We start from the raw sequence: 12,297 nt of genomic DNA on the forward strand, positions 1-12,297 counted from the left end.
TTTTAATGGAAAAGATGGAGGGACAGTACCGTTGGTGGATTTAGAACTGCTTGGATGACCAACCCTTAATTTATTCATAGTTTGAAGCAGTCTTGTGTGGAGGATTCCCCTGGAGGCCCCTAGTTTGTGCTTGACCCTGGACTGTTGAGTGTTTATTCGTGTCTCTGGAAGAAGACTTTCGTGGCACACTTATCAGATTGACAGATGACACAGAACTGAGAAGGAGAGCTAAAATACTCTAGGACAAAGCAAGAATTCAGGGTTTTGGGTCTTGACATACCAAGGACATTGAGTCAACTTTAATAAGTTGGAGTTTAATAGAGATAAATGTAAAGTGTTACACAGGATGGGTAAGTGGGTTAATGGCCTAAAAACCTTTTCTAGCTGCCATGGCTGTGGAAGCCAAGAAAGCAAGTACCATTTCAGGTTTCATTCAAAGGCCAAGAGAGAGGGTGGTCCCATTATGTATGCTCTATCTGGTCAGATAAGATATGTCGTAGGGTGCTCATTTCTGGGCACCATTTTAGGAAGAATGCTAATTAGTTGGAGAGTGTCCAGAGGCTGGCACCCAGGATGGCATAGTGCCTCTAGTTATGGCCACATGAGGCTTAGTTGAAGAAATGAGGGATATTTAGTCTGTAGAAGATAAGCCTTAGAGGGGAAATGATAGTTGTCTGCAAGTGTGTTGGAAAAGCTGTGCTATGGAAGAGGGATTAGATTTGTTCTGCCTGGGCCTAGGGGACAAAGCTTAGGAGCATTAGGTGGAAGTTGCCTAAAAGGCAGAATTAAACTTGATGTAAGGAAAAGCTTCCTCCCAATTAGAGCTTTCCAAGAGTGGGCTGATTTAGGAGGTGATAGGGTTCCTGTCATCACTAGAGAGCTTTAAGTAAAGGCTGGATGACCATTGATAGGTTTGATGCCATCCTGTGAGTTTGTGTGGAAAAGTTAGACTAGTTCTAAGCCAGTCTCTTGTCTCCTCTCATCCCTAGGCTGTGACCAACATCAACACCCTCCTGGATAAAGCTGACCGAGTGTATCACCAGCTAATGGGACACAGGCCGCAGCTGGAAAATCTGCTTTGCAAAGTGAATGAGGCAGCACCTGAAAAGCCCCAGGTAATGCCCCGCTAAGTTCAGGGGCGTTATAGGGAGGGAAGTGGAGAGGGTTGACTCATATGCTAAGAGCTCCCAGATTGTACATTGGCTTGGGGGAGAATGCTGCTGACTAACTTCCCTTTCTGGGTTCTAGGATGATTCAGGTAGTGCTGGGGGGATCAGCTCCACGTCAGCCAGTGTAAATCGCTACATCCTGCAATTGGCTCAAGAGTATTGTGGGGACTGTAAGAACTCTTTTGACGAACTCTCCAAGATCATCCAGGTATGAAAACCTAACAGTGATGGTAGTTAAGCATCCCAGCAGCCCTTGTTCGTGAGCCCAAACCCTGGTATTGCCTTAGGTCCTGAGTACTTGCTCTCCTGTGAGATGACCTTTACCCTCTAGCTTTGGTCGGGGGAGTCTCTGCCAGGGAGTGGAGTGAGCACATTGAGGAAGGTCGGTAGCCCCCATGGGGCAGGATGCTTCCTGTGGAGTTGGAGGACTGAGGTTCAAATCCTGACTGGAGAGTGTCAAGGGGCTTTAGTGGCTCCCAAGGCCAGTCCTGGTCTGTCCCCAGACGACACCATGAGCAGGTCTCTCCTCCCTGGGCCTCAGTTTCTTTATACTTAAAAATGAAAAAAAATTAAAAGAGAAAATGAGAGAATGAAACCAAATACAGCTGAGGTCCCTTCCAGCTCTAATTGATAATCCTTAGAAATAAGTGTAATGGGGGAGGGTCACAGAGATCAGATGTTTGAGCACAGAGATTGGCATCCTTTCAGAGCTCTTGACTTGTCAGTGCCCACTCCCTCAGCTGGATGGAGCCACTCATCGTTCACGCATCGGAACAGTATTTGCCTAGAGTCTTGTAAATCTCACTGTGTAGACATTCATAAGGGTGGGCCCTGAGTGAGGCCACCAAGAGTTCAGCTCGTGCCACCTTTGTCATCTCTGCTTTTGTCCCAGCACCTTAGCTTTTCTGTTTATAAAATCGATCTGTGCCAACAGAACTGGTAATTTAGAAGACATGGATGAATTTTAAGTTATCCAAATTGACAGAGAAGTAGCATAGACCAGTGGATAAAGAGATGGCCTGAGATCCAGGACCACCTGGATTCAAGTCCAGTTTTTGATCCATCCTGTTTGTGTCTTGCATCATGCAGGCTCTCCTTCTTCCCCCAGTTTAGTGTGAGTATCCCTGGGAACTTGTCCCTCAGAACTTGGCTGCTTCCCAATGTGGCCAAGGGCCAGATGTGTTATGGGGAGGGGAGGACCCTCCAACCAAGCATGTCTGATTGGTTTTCCACCTCTGATGCCCCAGGCAGCAAGGCACCAGTTAGTGAGGCCAGCTAGGAAGCATCTAGCATGAAAAGCTGCAGGAATAAGAAATTCCAGAAAAGGGAAGCAGTGCCACACAGGACGGGGTGTGCCTGGAGCAGACAGCTTGTTGCTAGAAATGCTAGACTCCTGCACATACACCCTTCCTCCTCTCCCTCTGCCCCCAATCACATTTTTTCAAACTGCTGTTATTTACCCCGAACACTCCGTGTCTTGAGACAGCTTAGGACAACTCTATCTAGCTGCATGGGAAGGCTCTTCACTAGGGAGGCAGAATTAAGAGGCCATTCCCAGCACCAATGCAGAGTTATAATAAACAGCACAATAATATTAGGGAGACACTGGGAAGGGATGGAAACATTTTTCAAAAGTTAGCTAATCCTTTCAAGGAAAAAGTTTGTTTGCTCCCCTTCTTAGGACGCACCTGCCAGGCAGGGGAGGAGTTATGCCTAGAGCAGAAGTAGCCTGTCACACTCAGGGTGATTTTCCGCCCCTCCTCCCGTGGAAACTAGAAGGTTTTCTGGACTGTCACAAATATATTAACAGTAAGGTTTTTCCAGCACCTTAAAGGTGCTCTGAGTTATTAGATCCAAGGACTGAAGTCCCGGAAATAGGAGGCCTGGCTAGAAAAAGCTTTCTCAGTTTAGATTTTGAGGTCAGTTCCTCTCTGGCGTTACAGTAATTGACTCTTCCTTTCTTCACTCTCCTCCTGACCCCAGAAAGTCTTTGCTTCACGGAAGGAGCTCCTAGAGTATGATTTGCAACAGAGGGAGGCAGCTACCAAGTCATCGAGGACGACAGTGCAGCCGACGTTCACTGCCAGCCAGTACCGAGCCTTATCGGTCCTAGGCTGTGGCCACACCTCCTCCACCAAGTGTTATGGATGCGCCTCTGCAGTCACTGAACACTGCATCACGCTGCTCCGGGCCCTGGCCACGAACCCGGCCTTGCGCCATATCCTCGTCTCACAGGGCCTCATCCGGGAGCTCTTTGATTACAATCTGCGCCGGGGAGCTGCCTCCATGCGGGAGGAAGTCCGCCAACTCATGTGTCTCCTCACCAGGTATAACCTAGCTTATCCTTTTTCTGCTGGGTCTGCTTTAGAGACAGTCATGCTTGCTGTGCAGGAAACACAAAATGGCTGTTTAATGCAGAACATTACCAGGGGGCTATGATCCGGAGTTCAGGTTTGGATTGCATGTAGTCTCTGCTGTTATGGAGCTCACAGATTAGTAAGAGAAAACAGAGAACTATTATGTATACTACTATGGGACAAAGGCATAAAACACAGAAAGGTATAAAGCAAAGCACTTGTTAAGTTTGGGGCAAGCAGGGGAGACACTGGGAATCAGGAAAGACTTTGAAGAGAAAATGAAGTTTGAGTTGAACTTGACTGGCAAATAGATTTATCATAGAGATTGACAAGTGGATGAAGTACTTAGGAAAGAATGGTTAAGTGACCTTTGGGAGCTTCTCATTCTTCTCGATTTGCCAACTTTGAGCAGTAGTTTGGTAGAACTAGGAACTAGGTATCCCCAGTGTCTTGTGCCTACTAGGTGGAGTGTGTGGGCGTTCAGGGGGACTGGCACCTCTGGTGGGAGGGCTACTGAGCCCTTTTCAAGGCTGCTCATCCGCCTTGGGTGTCCACACGATCCACCCAACTCTCACCTGTGGCTCCAGGAAGTTATAGCATGTGCAGTGGCCATACTCCACTAGAACCATCTCAGCAGATGGGCTAAACGAGGTTGAGGGTAACCAGCAGACCTCAGACCTGTTAGTGAGTCAGGGGGGTGTCTGCCCCAACAAGCATGTGAAGACTTCTCCCAATATAATTGGTGGATGAGAACAGTTTGTTCCAGTGGCTACGAAGGTGGCAGAAGCAGGTGCTGTGGAGCGATCAGAGCTCAGTCAGACCTCAAAGATGGCAAGGTCGTTCACTGCTACCCAGGCCATGGCTAGTTGTCCTGACTTTTGTCTTGTCACTGAACATCAGTGACTCGGGAAGAGAGAGCAAGGCTGATGACTTAAATCCGATTCACCTGCAAGTCAAGACATCATCTGTGATGTCATTGGTCCTCTTGAAAATGAAACACCAACAATACCTAGTAGGTTGTTAAGCATGCTTGTCAGATGGAGTTGTTGTCAAGGTGAGTCCTGAGAAGAGATTTGAAGAGGAAATAGTGGTTGAACTGAGAGACTTCTTTCTGCTTTGCCCCAGAAAGGCAGAGAGAGGCCAGGCGAAGGGAGGGTGCAGTGTTCGTGGGAAGCTGAGGTGTTAAGTATGGGTGTGCACTGTGAGCGTGCAGCCATGTTGGTGCTGGTGCTGCTGTTCTCTCGAAGGAGGGGGAGCCGTGTCCAGGAGAATGCCATCCTAGCTTCTTTCTCGTAGTATCTTGTTACGTCAGTCACCAAAGTTCTGGGAAGCCTCCAGGTAGAGATAGAAGCCTCTCTAGTTAGGGAAGTTAAGCCCATTGTACCTGGGCTGCCCCTAAACAGGAAGAATCACAGCCAGCAGTCTAATAACTGTCTGCTTCTTGCTGTTCTTAGGGATAATCCAGAAGCAACTCAGCAAATGAACGACCTGATCATTGGCAAGGTCTCAGCGGCTCTGAAAGGCCATTGGGCCAACCCTGATCTGGTGAGAGAACCTACCTCTCCTCATCGCTCCTCTGTCCCCCCAGGTGTCACCCATTTTTCCATCCCACTCCACCAGTTTCATTGTGGTTTTTGAGGAGCAAAGGAGCCCTCTTGCTCCAGTTAATTCCCAACCTTGCCATTGCCATGGCAAGGCCAATCTTGGTACTGATCAGTGGCACATCAGCGCCTCGGCCAGTGGCTGTGTAGCCATCGTCCTCTTTTATGTTGCTCTTGGTATCTCTGCTGTGAAATGAAGCATAGGGTAATGAAAGAACACAGGTCTTGGAGTCAGGACACTTTCAAATCCTGACAGTGACATTTCACCAGCTGTGTGACCATGGGTGAGCCATTTACCTTTCTTTGCTAGGGTTGTGATGAGGAAAGCGCTTTTGTAAGTGTGAGTGGTCATCATTGTTATAACTCAGAGATATTCCTTTAGGCTGACCCACCCCAGCTTAGCCACAGAAGTTGTGAGTTGTGAGCATTAAAGCCTGGAGGTGCCTGTGGCCACATCTCTTTCAGTGATTTCTGTGTCAGAGATGAAAGGTCACAGGCAGACTCCTGACCCATCTGGACCTTTCTCTTCCCCTTGATCTGGCAGGCAAGCAGCCTTCAATATGAAATGCTCTTACTGACGGACTCCATCTCGAAGGAGGATAGCTGCTGGGAACTTCGCTTGCGCTGTGGTGAGTCCAGGAAGTTGGGGATTGGGAATGGGTACTTCAGGGACAGGGGTTTGCAGGGCAGAGGCTCCAGAGAAGCCAGATCTGCTAGGACGTGGAGCACTCCCTGGGCAGTGGTAGTGACTCAGGGTCTCTGCCTCCTCCATGCCAGCTCTCAGTCTTTTCCTCATGGCCGTAAACATCAAAACGCCTGTTGTCGTGGAGAACATTACCCTCATGTGCCTCCGGATCCTACAGAAGCTGATCAAACCCCCTGCTCCAACCAGCAAGAAAAACAAGGTATTTCATGAGTTCTCGGTGGATCCAGAGCTATCCCGAGGTGCCAGGTGCCAGTAGCTGCCGCTCCTTGGGGTTTCCCAAGAGCCAAAACAGGCCTGCCGCCTCTCACTGTCTTGCTGTGTCTCCCATGGAGAAAGGGAGTGTTTACAATCTAGCTGTAGGACCAGCAACTCAGGGGTTTTCATGTGCCTTTTGCCCAAGAGTTCCCCTTAGGTGGGTTTCTTTCCCCCACTTTGCCCACTGGGGCTTTTTGTGGCACAGACTTTTGACTAACCAGAGCTTGTCTGGTGGGTATCAGTTCTTGAAGTTCATTAAAGTTCAAAAGCTCTCTGTTTTCTGAAACCGAAACACCTCAGATTAGGCATGGAACAGATCAGTGGAGCCATCTGTAGGAAGTGCCTCACAGACCTGACTTGGTCTTTCATTCTTTCTTGGTTGGACATGTCATTAAAGCTGAAGTGACACAGACCTCTGGGGGCTGGGGCCATTTAGGAAGGTAGTAGGATGATTCTGGGGGTTTTGAGGGCAAGTGCAGATGAGATAGGCTTAAGCAAATTAATGTGGAAGGACAACTGAGGAGAGGATTCAGAGGGAAAGGGAGGAGCTTAGAACCATCACAGGACTGGCAGGTTGAATATTTTTATCATAAGATTCTCAGGGTTAGAAGGTACCTCCAAGGCTGAAAGCTGCCCTGAAGACTTCCCTTAACAGTGCTCAGCTCCACCTGTCCTGCCCCTGACACTGTGCTGACCTCCAGTCCCACATCTCCAGCTGTCTTTGAGACGTCTGGAGCTGAATGTCCAGTAGACATCTTACACTCAGCATGTCCAGAACAGAAGTCATCATCTTTCCCCCTGAATACCCCACCCCTCCTACCTTCCCTGTTACTGTAGAGGACTACACCATTCTCCTGCTCCCTCAGGTTCACATCCTAGGAGTCATCCTGGACTCTTCGCTCTCACCCCCCACATCCAGTTTTTGCCGAGGCCTGTTGATTTCCCCTTTGCACTGCTCTTGTCTCCTCTGACACTGCCGCCAGCCTGGTGCAGACCTCCCTCACCTCATGTCTAGACTGTTGTAGTAGCCTTCTGGGCTCCCGTCTCTCCCCACTCCAGTCCATCAGACACCTAAGGGATTTTCCTGACGTACAGGTCTGACCGTGTCACTCCCACTACTCAATAAACTCCAGTGGTTCCCTGTTGTTTTTAGCAACAAATACAGACTCCTCTGTGGCTCTTAAAACCCTTCAGAGAGGGGCGTCTTCCAGCCTTTCCAGTAAGTAAGCATTTCCATAATGTCTGCTATGTGCCAGGCACTGTGCTAAGGCCTTTACAAATACTGTCTCGTTTGATCCTCACAACAACCTTGGGAGGTAGGTGCTGTTACCACCCCCATTTTACAGATGAGGAAACTGAGGCAGGAGGTTAAGTAACTTGCCCAAGGTCACACAACTCATAATTTGAACTCAGGTCTTCCTGAGTCCAGGCAGAGTGCTTAATCCTCTATATCACCTAACTGACACCTTCTTTGCCACTCCAGAGACGTTTTCATTGTCCGTCATTTTGAATGCTCTTCCTCCTCATCTCTACCTCTGCCAAAATCCCATCTTGTGCAAGAAATCCTTCTCAGTCTCTCTTAATGCTAGTACCTTCCCTCTGAGAATACTCACAATGAAGGCAGCAAGGTGGTGCAGTAGATAGAGTGCTGGGCCTGGACTCAGGAAGACTCCTGCCTGCCTCGGTTTCTTCTTTTGTAAAATGGGGGTCACGATAGCACCTATCTCCCAGGATTGTTGTGGATTAATGGAATCTTAAAGCACTATTGAAATGCTGGTTATTATTCTGTTTCTATTTTGTATAATACGTAGTTGTTTGTGTGTTGTCTCCCCATTAGACTGGGAGCTCCTTGAGGGCAGGGATTATTTTTGCCTTTTTTTTGTATCTTTAGCACAGTGCTTGGCACATAGTAGATGCTTACCAAATGCTTGTTGACAACTCACGGACTGACTTTGCTTGAAAACCTCCTGGGAGGGATCTAATTCTCTAGGATAGCTTGCTTAAATTACATGAAAGCCCCGCCACTCTCTTCCAGATGAAGTCAGGGTTTGGAAATAAACAGAAGGAGTAGGTGGGTCAGGATTAAGAGTGGCCATCTTAGGCCTCTGTATGTGACATTTCTAAGCTTCAGGACTTGAGACAATGCAAGGGGAAAAATTCACTCCCTGAACTGGACCCAGTATCTAGTTGAAGACTTGTTCAGTGAAGAAGTTTATATTCAGAGTTAGGCAAGTAGGGGAGAATGAGCTCCAAGAAGCGGAATCTCCTTACACATAAAATCAAAGGGAAAATTTATGATCAAGACCAGAAGGTGCTATGGCTATGCTTGAGTATTTCCATGGTTTCCTTTCAAGAACCAGTTGTAGCTGTTCTAGTAAGTAAACAGCATCTTACACTATGCCGTGATGAGCAGGAACCCTAAATTAATTTTAGAACTGTTGATGCTAAGGAGGATTATCAGGGGAACTCATCAACACAAGTATGACTGCTGTGTCCCTTCTTCCCTTGAGAGTCGCGGGTTTGTTGGAAAGCTCTCATCTTGTCTCCCTCTCCCCTAGGACGTTCCTGTTGAAGCTCTCACCACAGTTAAGCCATACTGCAATGAGATCCATGCTCAGGCTCAGCTGTGGCTCAAGCGAGACCCGAAAGCATCCTATGAGGCCTGGAAGAAATGCCTTCCCACTAGAGGTGCGCCTTTCTCTTTACAAAGCTTAGGGGTGGGAAGAAGGGGAAAAAATGCTTGGAAATTAAAAAAAAATTTAAATTGGAAAAAAATAGAAAAGACTATTTATAAAACATAAAGACACAGAAGGAAGGGGATGCAAATAGTGATTTTATTCCTCCCATGTTAACATGTGATTTTGAAAAGCAAACTATATGTAACAGAAGGTCACAGTGTTTAATTCAGTCTCTTTTTTGTTCTTCCTTGTATGTTGGAATATTGGTTTTCTTTTTTTTTTTTAAATTTTTTCTTTTTCTTTTTTGGCGAAGCATTTGGGGTTAAATGACTTGCCTAGGGTCACACAGCTAGTAAGTGTCAATGTTAAGTGTCTGGTCTGAGACTGGATTTGAACTCAGGTCCTCCTGACTCCAGGGCCAGTGCTCTATCAGAACATTGGTATTTATTGATAAAGTCAAAATAACAATACATTTTTAAAAAAAATTTTAAAAGAAAAAAGACGTTGGCAACCATGGCAGAGCCTGAATCCAGTGGCATTTCGTGTTTGTATGATGCTTTAAGATCTAGAAGGCATTTAACCATTGAGTTAGCAAACATTTATTAAATGCTTACTATGTAAGTTAAATGCTAGGGGTACAAAGAAAGATGAAAACAGTGCCTGCCTTTAAGGAGCTCCCAGTCTAATTGAGGAAGACCTAACCCACAAAACTGATCGACTTGTGGTTATACTTACCTCCACCCCTTTTGTTCCAACTGCCTTGTTTTCCTCATTCTTCCTTCCACATTCCAGGTATGGATTCCAATGGGAAATCCTCCACTAGGTTGGAGCTTCGGCAGCTCTACTTGATGGAGAAGTATGTGTGGAGGTGGAAGCAGTACATGAGCCGTCGGGGGAAGAGGACCTCCCCATTGGATCTCAAATTGGGTCACAACAACTGGCTTCGGCAGGTGAAGGAGCATCTTTCCTGTGATGATACCACTTAGCCAGAGCCCTGGGATGCAGAGAGGGGCCGAGCCAGCATTAGACTTCTTAGAGATGTCCTCTGCCCCTTCCCACTCCTGCCACTTTTACTCTTTTTCCTGTGTCTTTGCCTGCCCATGCCTTTCTGATCAGGATCCAGTAGGGTTGAATGTTGCAGTTAACTAGATGGTGGTCAGCCTGGTCAGAGCAGGATCTCTCTTTCCTTCCTCTCTCTTGCCCACTTACCAACCTTGGTAGTCTCTGTTCTCTGCTGACTTCACCTCCCCTACTCATATGGCTGAACTTCAGAACCCAAAGCATACTCCCTCCTTCTCCTGTTCTCCTTTACCATTCTTCCATCCTTCTGTCCTTCTCCACCCCTTGTGCCTCTCTTCTACCTCTCAGCCTCTCTCTACTCTCCTGCCTCCCTTCTCTGTCCCTTTGTCCTCCCTCTACTCTTACGCTCCTCCCCGTCTTGCTCCTTTCTCTCTAATCTCTTCCCTTCTGCATCCCTCTCTTCTTTCTCCTCTTTCTTCCTCAGTTCCTTCCCTCCACAGTATTTCAAAGAAGCGTACAAATAACACATTAGAGCCAAATACCCCATACTGTGAGGAGAGTTCTGTTAAATGAAGACTTCAGCAGAAAGCTAATTGTTCCTTCTAAAACAAAGGTTCTCTTAAGAGCATTCTAAGGAAGCTACCTTTAAAATAATCTGTATTAAGATTCAGGCATCTTACTTATTGTCTTGCAAACTAATTAACAAAGATCCTAGTAAAAAGGCCACTTGACTCTACCAGGCAAGAAGCACATGTAGCCTGCTGCTTCTGGGTTCAGTCACTCCCTTATGCTTCCTTTCCTTTTCTTTTGGATTTCGAGGCTCCTGTGTGAATTTCAGACTTACCCTTCCCCAAGGATATCTCCGTGGGGTGGAGTAGTTGGAGTAGTTGGCAGAGTTCATCGTGGGGAAGTGGAACAGCCTGGAGCTCAGGAGGGGGGGAACTACAGCCAGATACAGCTAGTGACTTCCTGCCTCCCTTATGCTCTTTCAGGTGCTGTTCACTCCAGCGACCCAAGCAGCCCGTCAGGCAGCCTGCACCATCGTGGAGGCTCTGGCAACCATTCCCAGCCGTAAACAGCAGGTCCTTGACCTCCTCACCAGGTACCGTGGAGGGCTGGGGAGGGGCTCTGAGAGCCCATGCTTCTCTGGCTTTCCATCTTCTTTGCCTTGGAGGGCATCGGGGCTCCCAAGGAATTCCTGAGAGTCCTGTATAGGCCAAGGTGGGATGAAGTGCACCTTGTTTTTGTGCTACCTAAATTCTGGCCCTGCTGGGTTCTTTTGTGCTTTAGAATATTAGTGCAAATGGTTTGTTGCGCTTGGGTATTGGCTGCTTATTCTCATTTCTGCCTACACGTTTGGGCCTATTTCAATTGCCCAGTTACAATTTCTTTGTGTCCCTGTACCAGTTACCTGGACGAGCTGAGTATTGCTGGGGAGTGTGCAGCTGAGTACTTGGCACTCTACCAGAAGCTCATCAAACCTGCACACTGGAAGGTCTACCTGGCAGCTCGGGGAGTCCTGCCCTATGTTGGCAACCTCATCACCAAGGTATTTCACATCTCCTTTAATTCTTCTCATTTTCAGACTAATTAATTTGCCTCTCTGGGACTCAGTTTCTTCATCGGTAAAATTCAAGGGGTTAGACAAAATGATATTAAGATTTCTTCCAGATCTATTGAGCTTTGACACTGACATTCCTTAGGTATCACACAAGGTTCAGGAGATGACGTTTCTTCTAGAGGAAAAAGGTAGTACGTAGCCTTGTGCATTAAGACACCTGAGACTTCCCCTGACCATTTAGATACTCTCCTGTTCCTGGCTTTGTTGGTCTTCTGGTGGTGGGGGTGGGGAGGTTCTGGTCTTACTATCCCTGAGGCAACTCTTCTGAGGCTCACAAATGGCTGTGATGTGAATGACAGAAGCTTCATGCTCTGTGCAAGAGAGGGCCCTCCCTCACTAAAGTGCTTGTCACCCAGGCCTCCTTTACCGATGGCTTCAGATGTGGTTCCACTGTCTCAAGCTTGGATTTGTAATTTGTCCTGGGGTTTTCCTTTTCTCTCAGAAAGCTAGGAGAATCTCAGGACCCTACATCACAGTTGTACTAGCCTCTCAGAACATTGGCTTCCAAGGTCTATTAACTGTCCCTAGGTTCTGGAAGGGACCTTTCAGGGGTAGTGAAATGAAGAGGTTAACCATCTTGGATCAGTAAAAGCTGAGGCATAGGTGTTGATGTAAGTGTCCTGAGTTGACACTATAGATCTCAGGGAAGGGGGATGGTGGTGACATTTGTTACGATGTTACACGGACCATGCCTATTGTCCTTTCTAGGAAATAGCCCGTTTGCTGGCCCTGGAGGAGGCTACGTTGAGCACTGACTTACAGCAGGGATATGCTCTCAAAAGCCTCACAGGTATAATTAACTGCACAGCTCTTCTAATGGGGCGTCCTTTGCTATTGAAATAGAAACATGTATTTGGAGCCAAAGTACCTCAATCTCTGTGAATTCGGGT

The 12,297-nt window shown here is 47.4% G+C and overlaps 1 protein-coding gene across 1 annotated transcript in view; it reads left to right on the forward strand.

The window, feature by feature from the left end:
- UBR4 (ubiquitin protein ligase E3 component n-recognin 4) overlaps nt 1-12,297 on the forward strand; it is a 148,544-nt gene that overhangs the window by 95,318 nt on the left and 40,929 nt on the right. Inside the window, 11 exon segments of the mRNA XM_078145648.1 lie at nt 990-1,115; nt 1,249-1,377; nt 3,153-3,496; nt 4,981-5,071; nt 5,672-5,756; nt 5,905-6,032; nt 8,647-8,776; nt 9,559-9,716; nt 10,779-10,888; nt 11,194-11,335; nt 12,116-12,197. Coding sequence (XP_078001774.1) covers nt 990-1,115; nt 1,249-1,377; nt 3,153-3,496; nt 4,981-5,071; nt 5,672-5,756; nt 5,905-6,032; nt 8,647-8,776; nt 9,559-9,716; nt 10,779-10,888; nt 11,194-11,335; nt 12,116-12,197 — 1,525 coding nt within the window.

This window comes from Phascolarctos cinereus, unplaced genomic scaffold (genome assembly GCF_003287225.1).
Source record: "Phascolarctos cinereus isolate Bilbo 61053 unplaced genomic scaffold, phaCin_HiC Scaffold_726;HRSCAF=1367, whole genome shotgun sequence".
Classification (NCBI taxonomy): Eukaryota; Metazoa; Chordata; class Mammalia; order Diprotodontia; family Phascolarctidae; genus Phascolarctos; species Phascolarctos cinereus.